At 40.1% G+C, this 17,046-nt stretch overlaps 2 protein-coding genes across 13 annotated transcripts in view; both read left to right on the forward strand.

The window, feature by feature from the left end:
- The window catches only part of MAP3K1 (mitogen-activated protein kinase kinase kinase 1), a 58,924-nt gene extending 54,559 nt beyond the window's left edge, over window positions 1-4,365 (forward strand). For all 4 annotated transcript variants that reach the window (XM_072922570.1, XM_032744557.3, XM_072922571.1 and 1 more), the window contains exons 19-20: window positions 162-293; window positions 1,720-4,365. In XM_072922570.1, coding sequence (XP_072778671.1) covers window positions 162-293; window positions 1,720-1,869 — 282 coding nt within the window. In that variant the 3' untranslated portion in view covers window positions 1,870-4,365. The remainder of the gene's footprint in view (window positions 1-161; window positions 294-1,719) is intronic.
- Window positions 4,366-7,351: 2,986 nt separating this feature from the next.
- On the forward strand, window positions 7,352-14,925 carry SETD9 (SET domain containing 9). 9 transcript variants are annotated; one of them, XR_003957139.4, is made up of 7 exons: window positions 7,556-7,702; window positions 8,253-8,617; window positions 10,209-10,332; window positions 11,259-11,374; window positions 12,491-12,596; window positions 14,321-14,474; window positions 14,781-14,925. XR_003957139.4 is itself a non-coding variant. In XM_041711415.2 (7 exons), exons 1-6 carry the CDS (start codon window positions 7,614-7,616, stop codon window positions 14,376-14,378), a joined length of 858 nt encoding a protein of 285 aa, XP_041567349.2. In that variant the 5' UTR covers window positions 7,556-7,613; the 3' UTR covers window positions 14,379-14,413; window positions 14,781-14,925. The 9 variants fall into 9 exon arrangements, 6 of the variants coding, with proteins under 6 accessions (XP_072778674.1, XP_002187427.1, XP_041567349.2 ...); XM_041711415.2 differs by having other exon boundaries at window positions 14,321-14,413; XM_072922573.1 differs by lacking the exons at window positions 7,556-7,702; window positions 14,321-14,474 and adding an exon at window positions 7,352-7,554 and having other exon boundaries at window positions 8,250-8,617.
- The last annotated feature ends 2,121 nt before the right edge of the window (window positions 14,926-17,046 follow it).

Here is a 17,046-nt window from a genome sequence, read left to right on the forward strand (position 1 = left end):
TCTAGACCTGTGTAAATCTTGTGCCATTTACATCACTGGTCACTCTCTTTACCTGAAATGTTAATCAGAATACACTTGTTTGATGTGTTGAGGTTTACTTCTAAATGACTTGGGGCTAAAATATTTTGAATTATATAATCTGATTTTTGGTGTTTGCTCAGGTCCTGAGAGGTCAGCAATATGGAAGGAGCTGTGATGTGTGGAGCGTTGGCTGTGTTGTCATAGAAATGGCATGTGCTAAACCTCCTTGGAATGCAGAGAAACACTCCAATCATCTTGCTCTAATATTTAAGGTAAGGTATTTTGTTATTACCAACATACTACAAAAGATGACAAGTAAATCTTGTGTACAGCGATGTGAATTTTAGAAAAGTGTGCATGTAGCAGGGATTGTTGCAATAGCTTTTTTTTTGTGTTGGAGCCGTTAGTACAGAAGCAATACTGGTACCAATATAATCATACTTGGCTTCTCTAAAAAAACCAAAGAGACTGATACCAAAAAAAATATACTAATACATGCTATTCAAAATCATTATAGAATGGTTTGTGTTGGAAAGGACCTTAAAGATAATCTAGTTCTACCTTCCCCACCATGTGCTGGGGCACCTTCCACTAGACCAGGTTTTTCAGAAATGTCTGATCTAAGATATAAAAATACAGTGTAACAGACTTTAAAAAAAAAAACAAACAACAAAAAAAAAAACCCCAAACCAATAGGAATAAAGTTGATCTTAAATTAGGCAGAAGATTGGGATGTGAACTTTTTCTTACAATCCTGTAAAATACAGAAGCTTGTTCTTCCATAAACCGTTTGTGTAAGTATTCATAGTTCACGGTGGGGAAAGTCCTTTTATAAAGCCTAATATTCCATTATCAGATTTTCTGGAAGATATTTTCCATTATGCCATATTATATATGATTTTTGCCCCTTCCTTTGCTTGCTAGATCATTTAACTTGGCATTCACATTTCATGCTAAAATCAGTTAGTTATATTTAATTCTAAAGGTCCAGTTGAACCGTAGGCATGAATGAAGAAAATACTGCTGCAGGTAAAGGAAGTTGCAGAGAACAGACATTGCACAGCAGTACTCAGATGTGTTCTAAGTAAAATCACTTGTGCTAAGAGATGTAATTGTCTTGGTTCTGCACTGCTGTGAATCTGATGGTGCCACTCTAGTGTTCCCAGTCATCCTGCTTTAATCCAGCTAGATAAAATTCAAATTAATTTGGTTGGGAGGGATCTGTCCTTCTGAGAAATATTTGTCTTTGGGGTAGTAGCAGAAATACAGTAAAAGGCAGTGCAAGAAAGCACACCCAGTTTAACTTCATGTAGTGTTACATCACACAGCTTAATCGCTGTCCCTGGTGACTCATTCCAGTTAACAATGAAGGCAGCTACTAGACTAAAGAATATGTGTGCTGTAGGAGCTTCTCCTGTGGCCTGCTCTGAGATGTCACTGCAAGACCTTGCTGTGACATCTCTTGCTGTGATAAAAAATTTTAGAGAAGAGTATCAGGAGAGAATCAAACTAAAAAGCAATAGGACAATAAACTGAAAGTAGTAACATAAACTTCAAACTGTGGTAGGAAACATACTGAATGGAAAAAAGTTCATCAATCTAATTCATCAGCTGAAAGTATCAGTTTGTAGAATGTTTTTGGGCTAGGCGAGGGGGGCATAATCACTGACTTCTAAAAAGTTATTTCCCTTTGTTCAGATTGCTAGTGCAACTACTGCTCCATCAATCCCTACACATCTGTCTCCAGGCTTGAAAGATGTGACTCTTCGGTGTTTAGAACTTCAACCTCAGGACAGACCACCTTCAAGGGAGCTGCTGAAACACCCAGTCTTCCGTACCACATGGTAGCTACTTATTTGTAAGGCTGAAATATTGAAGAAAACACTACTGAATATACAGTAACTGTCTTGCAGTGCAGTTACGTGCAGCAAATTATATTATTCTGCTGGCCTTATTGATCAATACATCAAGATCATAAGGCCAGTGGAGGACCCTACCTAAGTATGTGATTGACAAATCAAGATCTTTACCTAAGCTCAGTATGCAACATATGACAATTCATGCAGAGATTTGTAAATCGTGCCTTTTCAAACATCTGGCTCTGTGTTAACATAACAACATTTTTCCTTAAATCTGCATGATTATTTAGCAGGTAAGTGATTTTTATTTTATTTAGAGCACTTTTTCAGCAGTATTAGAAGCTGAGAGGCTCAAGATCTATTTTAATATTGCAATCACTGTTCAATTTCACATGTAGATGCTCTGCGATTAGTAACTTTTCAATACTTGTTAAAAGGACATTCTGTATCTGTCCCTTTTAATTACATGATACTCTCTGAGTAACAAATCCAAATATTGATGGAAACTTTAAAAAAAGCATTTGTCTTCCTATAAAGTAAGAGCAGGCACTCATGGTTAACTGTGCATTTGCTGCTGGCCATGTAATTTCTTTTGAAATCAAAGTTTGTTTTCTTTGTATTTTTAACTTTCATGAAAAGGGGATATTTTAAAATAGTCTTTAGAAAAAAAGATGCAAGCTGTGTCATGGAGTATTTTCCTGACACAAGAGTTTTAAAACCAGATTTGCTTGAAATCTGGGATAAAATGCCACCTTCAACAAAGATATGTTGAAGGCTCTGATAGTATAGGTTATTTAATAAACAAGACTGTTCTGTATAAAGCAACTTAGTCTGAACCATGCTAGAAGTTGTTGAGCCTTTTTTTTCATATAGCAGTTTCTTCTGGCAAATGGTGTAGAGAAGTTTCATGTCAAGGGGCCCCCAAACCCAGCTTCCATTAAAGTTTTTATGGGAGACTTTGGCATGTACTTCAGTGTGAGCAGGTGCCAAATGAGCAAATCTCATTCTTTGTGTAAAGAAACTGAGGTTACATTCTCTACTGATAACAAGTTTTACCTGCTGTTTTCCTTCTGCCATACATCATCTATTTACTGTAGCCATTAGTGGTAATTTAATTTGAAAATATTAAAAATATTACCGTAAAAAAGGTATTTATTTTAAAAAGAAGCAAACTTGGACTTGAAGATCAAGATAAAGTAAAATGTGAAGTAAAGCTTCACCTGTAGTGCAAAACTTGTTGGTTTTTAGGAGATGTGGAGTTTTTTTTTAAACAGGTTTTTAAAATTATTTTAAAGGCAGGTTTTTAGATTCTGATGCATGTAATTCTGAAGGAAAATGGCAGCTTTTTCTTTTGCTTTTTTAAAAATGGGGATCTTTTTTAATCTAATAATGATTGTGTTTAATCCATTTTGAAAAAGATACTGTTCATGTTATAACTCTTCAGAAGCCAGTTGGATTGTTGGACTCAAATAGAATTGGTTCTTTTCAAAGACTCAGGACGAACTAAATAAGCTATAGTACCTTTAAAGTGTATAAAACAAATTGGAAGCAAGACATCTTAAAGATAAGTTTACATGAATGATAGTGCTCATATTAATAAAAAAAACAAACCATGTCATTAGTTGTGAATGTGTTTCTTTTGGAAATTTAACATTCCTTTGTTTTTGAAGATTGGCAGACTTTGAAGAGTTAAAAAGATAATACAGAAATGTGAAGTTTGGTAGCTCTGTTTTGTACTTGACTTTTTTTTGACCACTTTAGAATTTCTCATTCTAATAAGATTGTTTCCAAGTCTTTCATGTGTGCAAGCTTTAAAGGATGCACTCTTGCCAATTCAAGTACTGGAAGATCAGTTTTCAGATTAATACTGTTTCTGGCAGAAATGTAAACTGATGAACCTCAGCTAATCAGTATTACTATATAGATCACCATGCATACCACATTTCAAACTCAAACTGCCTCTTAGGTGTCCAAATGCATTTGTTTGAGTTTGCATTTCCCTCGGCTTGCTGGTAATTGTGATGTTTTTAAAATGGAGATGTGATGTAATATTCTTATTTTCTTTGGATCAAAGCTGGACTGAAAATTGTATTGTGTAATTTTTTTTTGTGTTCTTAATGTTATTTGGTACTTAAATTGTAAATAACGTCTACTGCTGTTTATTCCAGTTTCTACTACCTCAGGTGTCCTATAGAGTTTCTTCTACCAAAGTTCACTTTCACAATGAAATTATATTTGCTATGTGACTGATTCCTAAGATTTCCAGGGCTTAAGGGCTAACTTCTATTAGCACCTTACTGTGCAAGCAAATTTTACAGAAATCTCTGGGTTAAGAAATTTGGCTTCATTGTATCCTTTGTTATTTTAAATATATCAAGATATTTTAATTAAAAGTTTTTACCCCATTGAACCAATTTTATATAGTATAATTTGTACGTATTTTGGTGTTTTTTGTCTTTATAGTAAATAAAAGTTTTTGAACAAACTTTGTCCTTTGCTTACTGTAAGACCAACACATTCACTTTAACTGATGGAAATAAAATATTTCTGGTACACTTTACTGTTCATACACAACTTCATACACTTGACATATCAAGACTTAGTTTCTAATAAAGGGCAGCAACAAAGACTAATTTATTTTTAATTAATTATAAAGAAACTTCTCTTATGACAGCACTGTTATCTAAGAATCTCACTTGATTATTCCTTTAAGCCAGGAATTGTCTAAATTACTGCAAATGTAACATTTACCTATTCAAGTGTGCTGGTTAGGTCAGTTCTGGAACCATTGAAGTGTGTGTTGGAAGTAAATCTGTTGTTTTATGTTTCTGGTGAAATAATTCTGTTGGTGGAGATTTTAATAGCAAACATAAGCCTTTTCTTATTCAGGCAATCTATATATTACAAAGCTAGGGCTTATTTAAGTTCTTGTCTTTCTCCAGATTTTTTTTTAATTTTATAAATAATTTTTTTAATGGAAATAAAATTCAACTATAGGCTTTATTGTGACTATAAATTTTATATTTTGAAGAACTGCACTTTTTATTATTTTATTAGGTATGAGACTTTCTGCAGATAGATACAAGTGTATCAATTCAGAAAAAAACTGGCAGCAGAAATCTTTAAATAAATTCTAATACCTGATTTCTCAAATCAGAAAAATGTACTACCTGAAATGTGAGACAGGAAAATACATGGCAAGGATTAAGTAGGAGATAAACTTACTATAATGTATCTTTATCTGATTTGCTAAACAAGTTCTGAATCCTGCAGTACTGTGTCCTGTTTGTGATGTTGCAGCCTCCTTTATATGAACAAAGGATGGCAGAGATCACTGGTGCCCAGCAGACGGCAGTAAATTCCAAAGACACCTACTTAGGGAATCCCGTATTTGCACAGGGCACATTCAATTCTCCCACAGGTAAGCTCTATGTGACCTCTCTGGTGGGAATAAAATCACATTTCTGCATGTTGGTCATAGGTTGAAGTCTGATGGTGTTTCACCTTTGCAAGTTCCCACTCAAGACTAAGGACTGCCTCCAGAACATGTTGAAATGTCACATAAATCCTTGCATCACATGAAAGTGGGCAACTTGTGTGCATGGCTTTTGTGACCTGACAGCCCACCTCCCAAAGCTCTCTATTTCCCTTCCTAACTTCTCACTCGTTGCTTAGTCTTCCTTAATGGCCTGAATCACGCTGTGACCGCCTAACTTTTAAGAGCCACAATATCCATGTGATGTAGTGAACATGTGGTGTTTTCTGGTTGTAGCACACGGCTGCTGAAACCAGAGTTACAAGTCTTGAAGTGAGACCTTTCTTCCCTGTAATTACCGGGGAAGGCCAGGAGATGGCAGGACAGCACTTTTCCGGCAGCCTCTCTGCCTTTTCCTGCATTTTCCCCTCCATTCCTTCAGTTCGCAACAGCCCTTCACGCAGCTCCTGAATTTGGAAAAGATGAGGCAGGCCAACGGTAGAATTCAAGTGATTGTGGAATAAATCAAGGCACAACTTTAAGTATTTGTAAAGCTCTGAGATGGTAAGTTAATTCTGATAGTTATATTGCTTTGATGGGACTGTCTGAAATTCCCAAACCCCTGCCAAAATTTCAGGTCCAGAGGAAGGACTTGTCTAACCCCTTAGAGTGTTTTGAGGTCTGATTTCTCTGTTTACTCCAAAACCAATTCTCAAATGCTCCATATTTTTTAAACTGCTTTCCGAATAAAGTGCATGCATACGTGCTCTTCTTTTCCCAGTTCATTGGCAGTGTTAAACTAAAACTGAAGATAAGGAGCAGCAATCCAAAGATAAAAGTTTCGTCAAACTAGGGTATCTGAGCAGCCAAAAGACAAAGTGACCAAAAATGATAACAGTACCCTTATCTTTACACCTGTGGTGGTCTGTAGAGAATTATTTGGAGGCCATTGCTAATTTCTGAAGACCAATTGCTGAGCAATTGTTTTCCTCAATAGATTTTTTTTTAATTACCTTAGAGGTAAGTGATGGCAGAATGTGGCAACAAAAGGGCTTATGGCCCTGTTTGAGAATGCTTGTGCTTTGTAGTATATCCCTTCAATCTGTGTACGTCGATGCTGCTACTTGATGTACATCAGTCAGTGGAAAGCACGTTTAAATCTACTTAATTTGTAGCTTATGATGCTACAAAGTACGTGTCTGCTTGTTACCACAGCCACATACTAGCTAAAAGTGTGGATGGAAGTGTAGCAAGACTCAAGTCTGTAGGTGAGTCACCCTTTTTATGACACGGATCACAGCTCTGGAGGACAAGTCTCACGAGGAGCAGGTGAGGGAGCTCGGGTGGGGTGGGGGGGGCTCAGCCTGGAGAAAAAAGTTTGGATGTAACCTGCTTCAAAGGAGATTGGAGCCAGGTGCGAGCTGGCCTCTTCTCCCAGGAAACAAGGTGTGAGGATTTGGCCTTAAGCTGCTGTGCGGGAGGTTCAGGTTGGATATTAGGAGGAATTTCTTGTCAGGGAGGATGGTGAGACTTTGGAATGGGCTGCCCAGGGGGGCGATGGAGTCTGTCCCTGGAGATGTTTAAGCGCAGATTGAACAGTGATACAGTGGTGTTTGGTCATGGGTTAGACTCGATCTGAGAGGTCTTTTCCAACCTAATTCGTTCTGTAACCATCTGAGGCACTAACAGCCCTTAGCATCGCTAGAAGCAGGCGCTGGGTGATTTTTGAGGGGATCTGACAGTGTAAGGAGTGGTCTTAAGCGGCCGCTTCTACATAATTTTTAAACCACCTTTTCCTCTGATCTTGTCTTTTTGGATTGTTCAGTACAACGCAGAAGGTGCAGTGTAACATTGTTCCGACAGAACTGTGTATTTTGGCCTGTGGGTGTGCACGCAGGAGCTGCGCGCCGCCGCTCCCGGCGCCCGCGGCTCTCCCGCTCTGGGCAGTGCGGGCCCCTCACCCTCGGCACGGCCCGCCGGCCCTCGCGGCCAATGGCAGCTCAGGACACAAATGCGCCGGCGTGTGTCCGGAGCGCGGATTGGCTGTTGTAGCCGGCGCGGGCGCGGCGGGGCAGGGGCGGTGCGAGGCCTCGGGGGGCGGCCGCCATGCTGCGGGAGCTGCGGCGGCGCTGGCGCTCCTATCGCTACCGCTTCGTGCCCTGGCTCGCCCTCAACCTCCGCCGCCAGCGCAGGTGAGGCGCACGGAGAGGCCCCGGGCATGGCCCCGGGCATGGCCCGCACCGCTGCCCCTCGCCGGGATGGTCTGCGGCGCCGCAGGAGTTCACTCGGGTTTGCCACTCAGAAGTGCTTCAGCATTGGTCGCCCCTCGGCTGTCGTGGAATTATTCGTGAGACACCTTAAAATGGTGTTTAACGTTAAAGGATAGATACACAGATAGATAGATACATAGATAATTTCTTGTTAGTAAGACGTGTATGCCCTATTTTAGTCGTAAAACTAGTGTTTGAATTTAAATTATTATGACATGGTTATAAGTAACAGAATTAAAATAAGTAACTAAGTTAAAACCTTCCTTGCCCATGCAATATTTATTTTACCTCATTTAAAATGTAATTAACTATTTGGTTTTTTTAATAAACGTTATGATAATTCTGTTTTATTTTTTGGAGCCTTGTTCACTGAGAGCTCGGTAGGGCTTAACCTACTTGTGGTAAATACTCAGAGATGATGATTAGTAGAACAGATACTGGTTTTTACTAGACAATCTTTTAGTGTTTTAGGAACATTTGCTTTAGCTTGAACAAGCATGAAAAAAGCTTGGGGTTTTCTAAAACAACAGCATATCAAAGTTACTGGTGCTGCAAAATGGCTTCTCTCTATTTAGAAGAGAAGTTAATATGTGGTTCTAATTTTAATATTTTTTTTTTTCTTTACAGGACTCTTCGATATGTTCCTGAAAGCTCTCAAGACAAAATTATTGCTGATGAAGATGTCTTTGAAACACTACTGAAAATATTCAAAGCTCTGTTCATAAACGACTTCAGTAGACAAGCAGAGATTCTGGCCTTACTTCCAGAAGTCAAGTGTCAATATTTGGAATTACTTACTGTGGAGCAGAAGCGGTCGAAAGTAAATTCTTGTAACCATCAGAGTCAGCACGTGTTTAGTCCTGAGGAAGTTTTGTTTAACACACTTGGGTTCGCTGTTAGCAGAGACAGGAGTTCGCTGGTGTCTGCTGGAACTGGAGTCTTTGTTACCAAAGGTTTTGTACCGAAAGGGACGGTTGTGTCTATGTATCCTGGTAATGGAATGTTCTTATTTTTGACTCAGTTACATGGGACTTCTGACCATCTGATCATGAAATGCCAAAGATCTACGCTAATTTTTATTCTATGGGTTTTCTTCCTGTCATTCAAATCATCCGTTAGGTTGCATGAGAATATTTATAAACAACATAGAGTTATTTTGGAAATGCAAAAAACAATATTGGGAAGGATAATTTTGTTTATAAAAAAAATTTAGTACTTAAAGCCTGATTTTCCTGCAGCTCCAAAACTTGTTCCAGATTCTTTAAATGTAAATGCACAGGAGAAATTTAAAAGTAGATGAACAGAACAGTTTAATTCCTTGGGGTTTTCATTTTGGTCCAGGATTTGAAAAATTAGGTTTGAGATCTCCACACAGGTCAGTAGACAATTTCATGAGCTTCTTCAAAGTACAGAAGTACAAAATGGAGAATGAAAATAAAACCTTAATTTAGCAAAACTTAATTCTATGAAGTGTGTTTGGAAAAATCAGCACTTCTGTCTTCCTTGTTTCTTGGAACTGTATTTTCATACAGTACTTAAAAGGGTTTGTAATTGTATCAGTATGGCCAAGCTAGCAGTTCTGTTGAGTTGCTTTGGGTTTGCTTCTGTTTCATCTGCCAGCAGAATCATCCCCTGTGGTCTCTGGCTTACGCACTGATTACCTGTGAACTGCGTAGTTGTTGAGTGACAGTGAGAGAGCCTGCCACTTCTGCAATTCACTTCAAATTTCAGCACATGCTAGATGTGAGCGTACGTTCATTCAGAGTCTCCTGTAACAACTCTTCTGGCAAAACAAGAGGATGGGCTCTTGAAATGCCTTCTCAGGGTAATGACCTATGGGGCTGGGCATGAGACCTGTGTACAGGGGCTGCAGCCTGCCTGTGGCCTTTGCCTGGATCCTTGTGAGATTGCAGTGCAGGATTTCTGCAGAGAGGTGGTGAAGATATAGGGTGAAGATATACTGGGTGTCAGGGATGCAGGGGAACAATTTCATGAAAAATGGCAAGCCAGTCAACTTCCTGGATGCACTTCTGTGCTTGGAAGTCGTGGCAGGTTAAGTCCTCTCCTCAGATTTGGGAAACAGTCTGCTGAAATAGTTTGTTCTTGATTTGTCATTTTCCATCTCCTGGACCAAACAAAATCCCTGGGGTAATGGAGGTAGTTGTTTCAGATTCTTTGCTCAATCTGTGTGTGTTTTTCAGAGTCCTGACACAGTAGTAATAAAATAGCATAGTATCTTAAGCTGTGCTTTCCTGAACAGATATCACCTGATGTTTTCATCTCTGAAGCACTCTGTAAGGCTTTATCTACCTCTCCTAAAGATACTTGGTTCAGGCCTTCTATGATTTCCTGTGAGGCTTCTCTCTTTGGAATATACCAGCTCATTTAGTTGAGAGGGGATTCTTTACATCCCAAAAAGTTGTGTCTGAAAGCTGGTAGGTTTACAGATGTCAGTGTCACTAATTGAGACAGAACTCCTCTCCTGCCCACTGTCTTTCCTTTGAGTTTCTGTCTGGAGGGGATTGAAAGCCCATTCTGACAGTTAACTTACTTTCTTCTGAAATAATATCTGTCTTGCAACAGGTACAGTATACAGAAAGCATGAGCCCATCTTTTTCCAGTCCCTTGGCAATCCCTTTATTTTTAGGTGCATTGATGGTGTCCTTATTGATGGGAATGATAAAGGACTGTCAAGATCAGTGTACAGGTAAGCAGAAGAAATAGAGGATTGTCACTCATCTGATTTAAAACAGGGGTACACCACATCTTAGTTCCCTGTTTCTTACCCTGATTGTCATCCACCTTTGCATAAAGCAAACAGCACAAGATTGAGAGATGTTGCATGTGATCCATTATGTACTTGTGTCATCTGTAACACACAGTGAGATGCATTTTAATGTAGAAGACTTTCCTGTACAAAAGATATCTGTACTAGAGCAGGGTGTAGAGTAACAGTATTGAAATGTTTCTCAGCTGTTACTCTAACTTACTTGCTTCATTAAGTCCAAGTCCCTGGTCTGTGCAGGACTACCTAAAACTGAACCATGTGACTAAGAGCATCACGCACACGTTCCTTGAACTGTGACAGACTTGGTGCTTCCCAGAGAAGCCCTGTGACTGGCCACCCTTTCAGTGAAGAATCTTTTCATAATGTCCAGTCTGAACTTCCCCTGGCACAGCTAACTGGCTAATTTACCTCAAAATATAGTTTGTTGCAATTTGTGTTTAAATATGATGTGAAAAGAACTAGGAGGTTGATATAAAATAATAACTAGCTTGAATAGCAATACCCACTAATACCAGATTTTAATTTCTGGAATGGGTTGAAAGCTAATATTGTAATGAGTCTTTGCATTTTAAGAGATGAGTGAAAGGTGTTTGCATTTCTGTAATGGTAACATTAGATGTTGATTTGTGGAAGAGTGTGTGGTAGTTCTGTGCAGATTCTTTCACCAGAGTCTGAAGGACACCACAGAGTAGTGGGAGCTGCTGGTCTATGCACATGCCCTCTACCTCAGGTGGGTTGGGCAGCTGTAAGTTTATGCAGTGACTGTGGCCATTCCTCCAGACGAAGTAAGATCACCTGTTAGATGGAGAAGCCATGATCCACACTAATACTGTTGGGCATTTCAGGTCTTGCAGCAGAAGAGATCAACTTGGCCCTTTTCAAATGAGCGATGAGAGCTGGCTCACAGCCACCCTGCAAAACCCACTGGCAGTGGGACAGTATGTCAACAACTGCTCACATGGTAAGTTGCCAGGTAAATTTTCCAAGTATGAGTTTGGCTTTATGGATATAAATTATTTTGAAGGTGACACAGAGAATAGGAATTTGATCTTGGGGGGCAATAGTACTATTTAAAACAAGCACTTTGGGAGTAAAACTTTTCATAGTTTTTTTTTGTCACAATTGAGTGTTAGAATCCTTCCATGCAGCAGCACTTCAAATATACTTTTTCTTTTCTCAGTGATGCTCCAGTTTCCCTCCTAATATATAGAATGAAAGGCATACACCCCAAAAGTGAGATGGTGGGAAAGGATATGTGGCAAAGTACCACCAGACTAAGACAGTAGAGAGCTGCAGATCAACTTCCCCAGTATTGTTCTAGGAGGCTTTGTGAGAAAACTACACACAGTGACATGTACAGTAAGATTCTATCACTGCTCACTTTGAACTGTAAGACCTTTTTTTAGACTTCCTGACATTTATGCACAAAATCTAGGAAACTGATGTTGTAATCTGACTTATTGGACATGAAGAAGGGAGCTACTTATTCTGTGTCACTGTTGGTCTTAAGTAACTTGTGGGAACAGTTGTACTGTACAGAAAGTTGAATTGACACAATATTCAGCTTCTAAGTGGCTTTCATAGCCTGCATTAAACTAAAGATTCTCTGCCTCCAAGTAGCATTCAGAAAGGTTGCTAGAAGAGCAAAATGAGGATCGACACAGAGATACAGGGCTGTTCCATGTAACTGTTTCTTCCAGGTCGTGTTCTATGTGAGCGCTGATTTTCTCCCTGCCTGTATTTCTGACATGTTTTGCCATCAGGCAAAAATATTTTCCAATCTTTTTTAATGGTAAAAGCAGACACTGTGTATTTGTAACATTTATCAGTGCTGTAAACTACCCCTGGCACTAAACAAGATGTGCCTCTTCATTGACATGTTGATAACTGGGCAAAGCTCCTATAGTTGATTGTGTACCTCTTGTGTAATTCAAAATAGGCCTTCAGAGGAGTGAATACCTCCCAACAGAGGAATGGTTTTCAGGCTTGATGAAGCATCTGGTTCTTCTGTAGAAGTACATTTGATGTTTTTGCACATCTCTAAGCCCTATCTATTTTTTTTTTTTTTTATTCCTAGAAAAAACAGCAAACGTGTGTTATCAAGAGTTTGATGTGCCTGGACATTTTCCAGTAGAATTGAAACAATATCTTCCAAACATCGTCTACAGTCATGACATAGAGAGGTTGGCAGCAAATGAAAGAGCTCATAGATTTGTGTGATACAAAGCATACTGCATGTGTAAAGAACAGACAGATATGGTTGAAAAATAAAAAATCATATAAAGATGAGTTACACAAACATGAGCAATGGGAGACTTACCTCTCTGAAAGGATTAATTTTAATTACAAGATGCCTCATTCTTTTTCCCACGTTTTCACACACGGAATCAGCATATCTCTGAAGACAGTTTTACAAGCAGTATTGCACTATAGTGCAATTCTTCTGAATCCCATAAAGCTGTAGTTGTACTTTGTATTACAGTACTGAGGTTTTTCAGCAAATTTTTTTCAAATCTGCTTCAGCCTTGACCAAAGCCCTTCTGAGATAATTCAGATTTAGGCTTCTTACTCTGTGTTCTCCATGCCTTCTGCTTATATGACAAATAAGCAGGTGAATTTGCAAGAAGAAATCCAAAATTGTATTGAGACAAGTTAAATACTGTGCCTATACAAGGGCTTACAGTTACAGTACAATTAGTAAAATTATAACATCCTGTTTATGACTTGGAAGTCCACCTTTTTTCAGAAATTAGAATATACTTGGAAATATTTCTCAGATAATCCTCTTCATTTCAGGGATGTATAAGCATTTTAGAGCAGGTATCTGAACTTGTAGTGTATTGTGGTGTTATTTAAGTACTCTGAAATTTCATTGGAGAAAGTTGTGGTGCATATTGGAAAAACAGATTTTCTGATTCTGCTTAGAATTGGTTGAGTGAAGGTTAAAGATGCATTTGGAATCTGCAGATAATTTTAAAAGTTCTAATAAAATAAGCAGTAGGACTAAATTCCCAGGAAACCTGGATACTGTACTTGAAGTGTGAAAGCACATAAACTATAGGACTGCTTCAGGAAGAGGGTATTTTGCTCTTGATTGGAACCTTTCTGAGAAAATATGGTCTTCTGATCATCATTTCTCCCAGTGTGCTGCCACCAGGCAAAAGATCCCATCTGCTTCTAGGTGCTTGTTTTGATACTGATGTATAACATGGTGACAGCGTAGATTATCTGTTTTTTAGATCTTTTCATGTCTTACAAAACAGTTCTCAGTACTTATTTGCCTTGTTTCATATGTTTCAAAATGGCCTCACACTAAATTTTGAATAGCGGAGACTTGAGTTGCTGCTGTTTACCAGTTCCTGGTTCATCAGTATGCAAAGCATGTGCTCTCCTTCCCAGAACACATTCTTCAGTTTTAGGGCATGGTCGTTCACTAAAAGGAGGTTTAGAGGGGTGGATTTCTACATCTCTCTCTGAGAAATTGCCTGCCAGCCCCTGGTCTCAGCTGACTGAGGGAGCTGGAGTGTTTAACCTGGAGAAAAGGAGACTCAGAGGTGACCTTATCACTCTCTACAACTCCCTGAAAGGTGGTTGTAGTCAGATGGGGGTTGGTCTTTTTCACCAGGCAGCAACTGACAGAATCAGAGCACACAGTTGTAAACTGCACCAAGGGAAATACGGGTTGAATATTAGGAAAACGTTTTTCACTGAAAGAGTGATAAAATACTGGAATTGTCTGCCCAGGGAGGTGGTAGAGTCACAATCCCTGGACGTGTTTATATATAAAGACTGGATGTGGCAGTCTGTGCCATCGTTTAGTTGAGGTGTTAGTACGTGGGTTGGACTCAGTGGTCTTAAAGGTCTTTTCCAACCTAGTGATTCCGTGATAATTTACCCATCTCTGCAGATGGCAGCAGTCTGTGGTGCAGTTAGAAGCCATCTTCCTGGATAGTGGTGGGCCTTAGGAGAGGTGCTTTAGCCAGCTGGCACCTGTGGACAGGTGTGTCCACAGAAGTGGCTTCTGCTGCATGAACTTTGCTGTAGCTTCTGCTCCTGTCTGAGTAAGTGTGTCTCTTGCAGTCTTGACTAATTCTTTTCATCTCTGAATGATTGTGTGGAACAATTGAGTGGAAACAGTTTTTGCATACCCACATAGGCTGTGAGTTTTTTAATTGTATTGGTTTTGCTTATATTTGCTGTCTGTATTCCATTGTTGTTTTCCCATGTTCCCTACCCTGCATTATGCATATTACTTAAAACTAAGCTGGACGAGGCCACTGGTTTAGCTTCTTGAAATGAAGAACTGAAAACAGTTCGAAGGAAAATAAAACTGTTCACTTTCACATGTTTTGCTTCTTCTTTTGCAGCCACTTGAGGTGTGTAGTTCTTGTCACTCTCAGAGACATCAAGCAAGGAGAAGAACTTTTTTCAAATTACTACACTGTTGTCAGCTGAATTAATAGATTAAAAACTGAAGAAATCTGTGTCAATAAAATACGTATGGTGCCTGTACTCCAAGTTTCATCATCATTTTTGTTTAAGGGAGAGAGCATCCAGAGAGCAAAGCTGTAGGCTTGCATTTCTCTGAAAATAGTCCACATTTGATGCACAGGTAAAGATTTAACCATTTGCATCATTAGGTTCTCAGATGTCTGCTGTTGATATTACTGTATATTGGTATTTAGCTGTCCATAAGGTAGTTCATAAAATTAAAACCTAAATTCTAGATATGTCATTTAATCTACCAGATTGCACAGTTGTCTGTAACTGGGACTGTTTTTTATTTAATTTCCTGTGCTTAAAATGGGCACAGCTTGTAAGAATGACTATCCTCTTGAATTGTGTAACAATATGTAATGCTAATCATCATAGTTCACAGTAGTTACTAAGTCTTTTATGGAAGCTGACCCCTTTGGTATCAGCTTGCTTTTAAAAAATACAGTAGTGCAGGCAGTTGCCCTAATCCTGTGTATGAAGCCCATTTTGGAACCATGCTTATGGGCCCCTCAGCTGTACCTGCACAGTGCACTGTCATCTTGAGGCCATCTTGATCCACTGGTTTTAGCCGTGCCAGTCCTGTGTGCCTTTAAGTCTCTCCCAGTCCTGATTTCAGTGATTCACTGCAAGTTTCCTGGCATGTGGCAACTTCCATTGCTTCTAATTCTGCAAGAGGACTTTTGCTGGTATAAACAGGGGCAACTATTCCCACATTAATTTTTGCTGCTGTCTGCAAGCTGCTTTCAGAAGGATGAAACCAGTATTTAACTGCAGAAGTCCAAGCAAGCCTCCCAGTGAATTTGTGGTTGGCATAAGCTCATGAGAGAGGAGGAGCTGTGAAGCGCTGTGCTGTTACAAATTGGGTAGTGGTTGGAGCAGCCAGGGTGCCCTGCTTAGCTGCTGAGGCATCATCTCCTTTTCAGAATGCAAAGCTTTGTGGTGTTTGCATTACGTGGTCTGCTTCCAAGCTTGAACTTTGCTTGTCACATTCATTTGGAAATCCTTCACTGCCAGAGGAGGCTGACTATTTCAGTAGGAGGTAACCAGCAGAGCTCTCAGATAGTGGCATCAGGCTCTATATAATTTGTGCAAGATTCATGATGATGCTCAGGACGACTTCAAGTGACATTCTTTGTGTCTTCACTGCTTGGTAAGGGATCAGAGCAGTGATCAGCAGTCTGCTGAAGAGGGAATTCATCCTCCATCACTCTGAGGATCCCTTCTCTCCTGAGCTGACTCTTCTCAGCTCTCTGTGAGGTTATGGGGACCTCTTGATCTGTGGAGGAAGCTGGATTCAAGGGTACTTGCAATATTCCTAGTGTAGGGGGTGTGGTTCCCCAGGCAGCTTCCATGACATTCTGGAAGGAGAGCAGGAAAGAGGGTGTGTGTGTGTGTGTGTGTGTGTGTGTGTGTGTGTGTGTGTGTGTGTGTGTGTGTGTGTGTGTTTGTGCTCTGCTGCTTATTTGTCCTTTTTCTCTTGCTCATAAAGGTGCTGTTCTTTCTTGGCCACTGCTGTTCTTTCCTGGCCACTGCTTGTCAGACCCTCCCATGAGCTGATCTGACTTGCTAAGCACAATAAAACCACCACCACCACCCCATGCTTTCTCCGCAATTTTGTTCTCTTCTTTTGCAGTGAGCTGAAACCTAGAAAACAGTTTATAGAAGGGCCAGAGTGACCCAGAGAGCAGAAAGCCCATAGGTGGTGTCAGAGTTGCTAATTTGACTCCCTGGGTCTTACAAAGCTGTGTTTTCAGACAATTCTGTTTTGCACATAAAGGTGGTGGTGTACTTGCCCACTGATCTCACTGCCTGCCAGGCTGCTCTGCTCCCCACTGCATTCTCCTCTCCATGCTGGTTCTGGTGCCCACCTGGCAACACAGGAAACCATGTCAGGAACTGCAGCAAGAGGGAGTGGGGATGTTCTGCCACCTAAGGAACTGTGCATGTCAGCCTGTTGGCACAGCAGGCAGGTGCGTGTCAGCCACAGCAAAGGAGTGGGTGGGGATAAGCCATGCTGCAGTGCAGGAGTGGGCCCATGGCTCATGATAGTGAAGGGAGGAGGAAAGCACATTTCTGCTGGAGCATCCTGCCATCCTCCCCTATCAGAGGGACAAGACTTACTGGGAGCTTTACTTT

Source organism: Taeniopygia guttata, chromosome Z (genome assembly GCF_048771995.1).
Source record: "Taeniopygia guttata chromosome Z, bTaeGut7.mat, whole genome shotgun sequence".
Classification (NCBI taxonomy): domain Eukaryota; kingdom Metazoa; phylum Chordata; class Aves; order Passeriformes; family Estrildidae; genus Taeniopygia; species Taeniopygia guttata.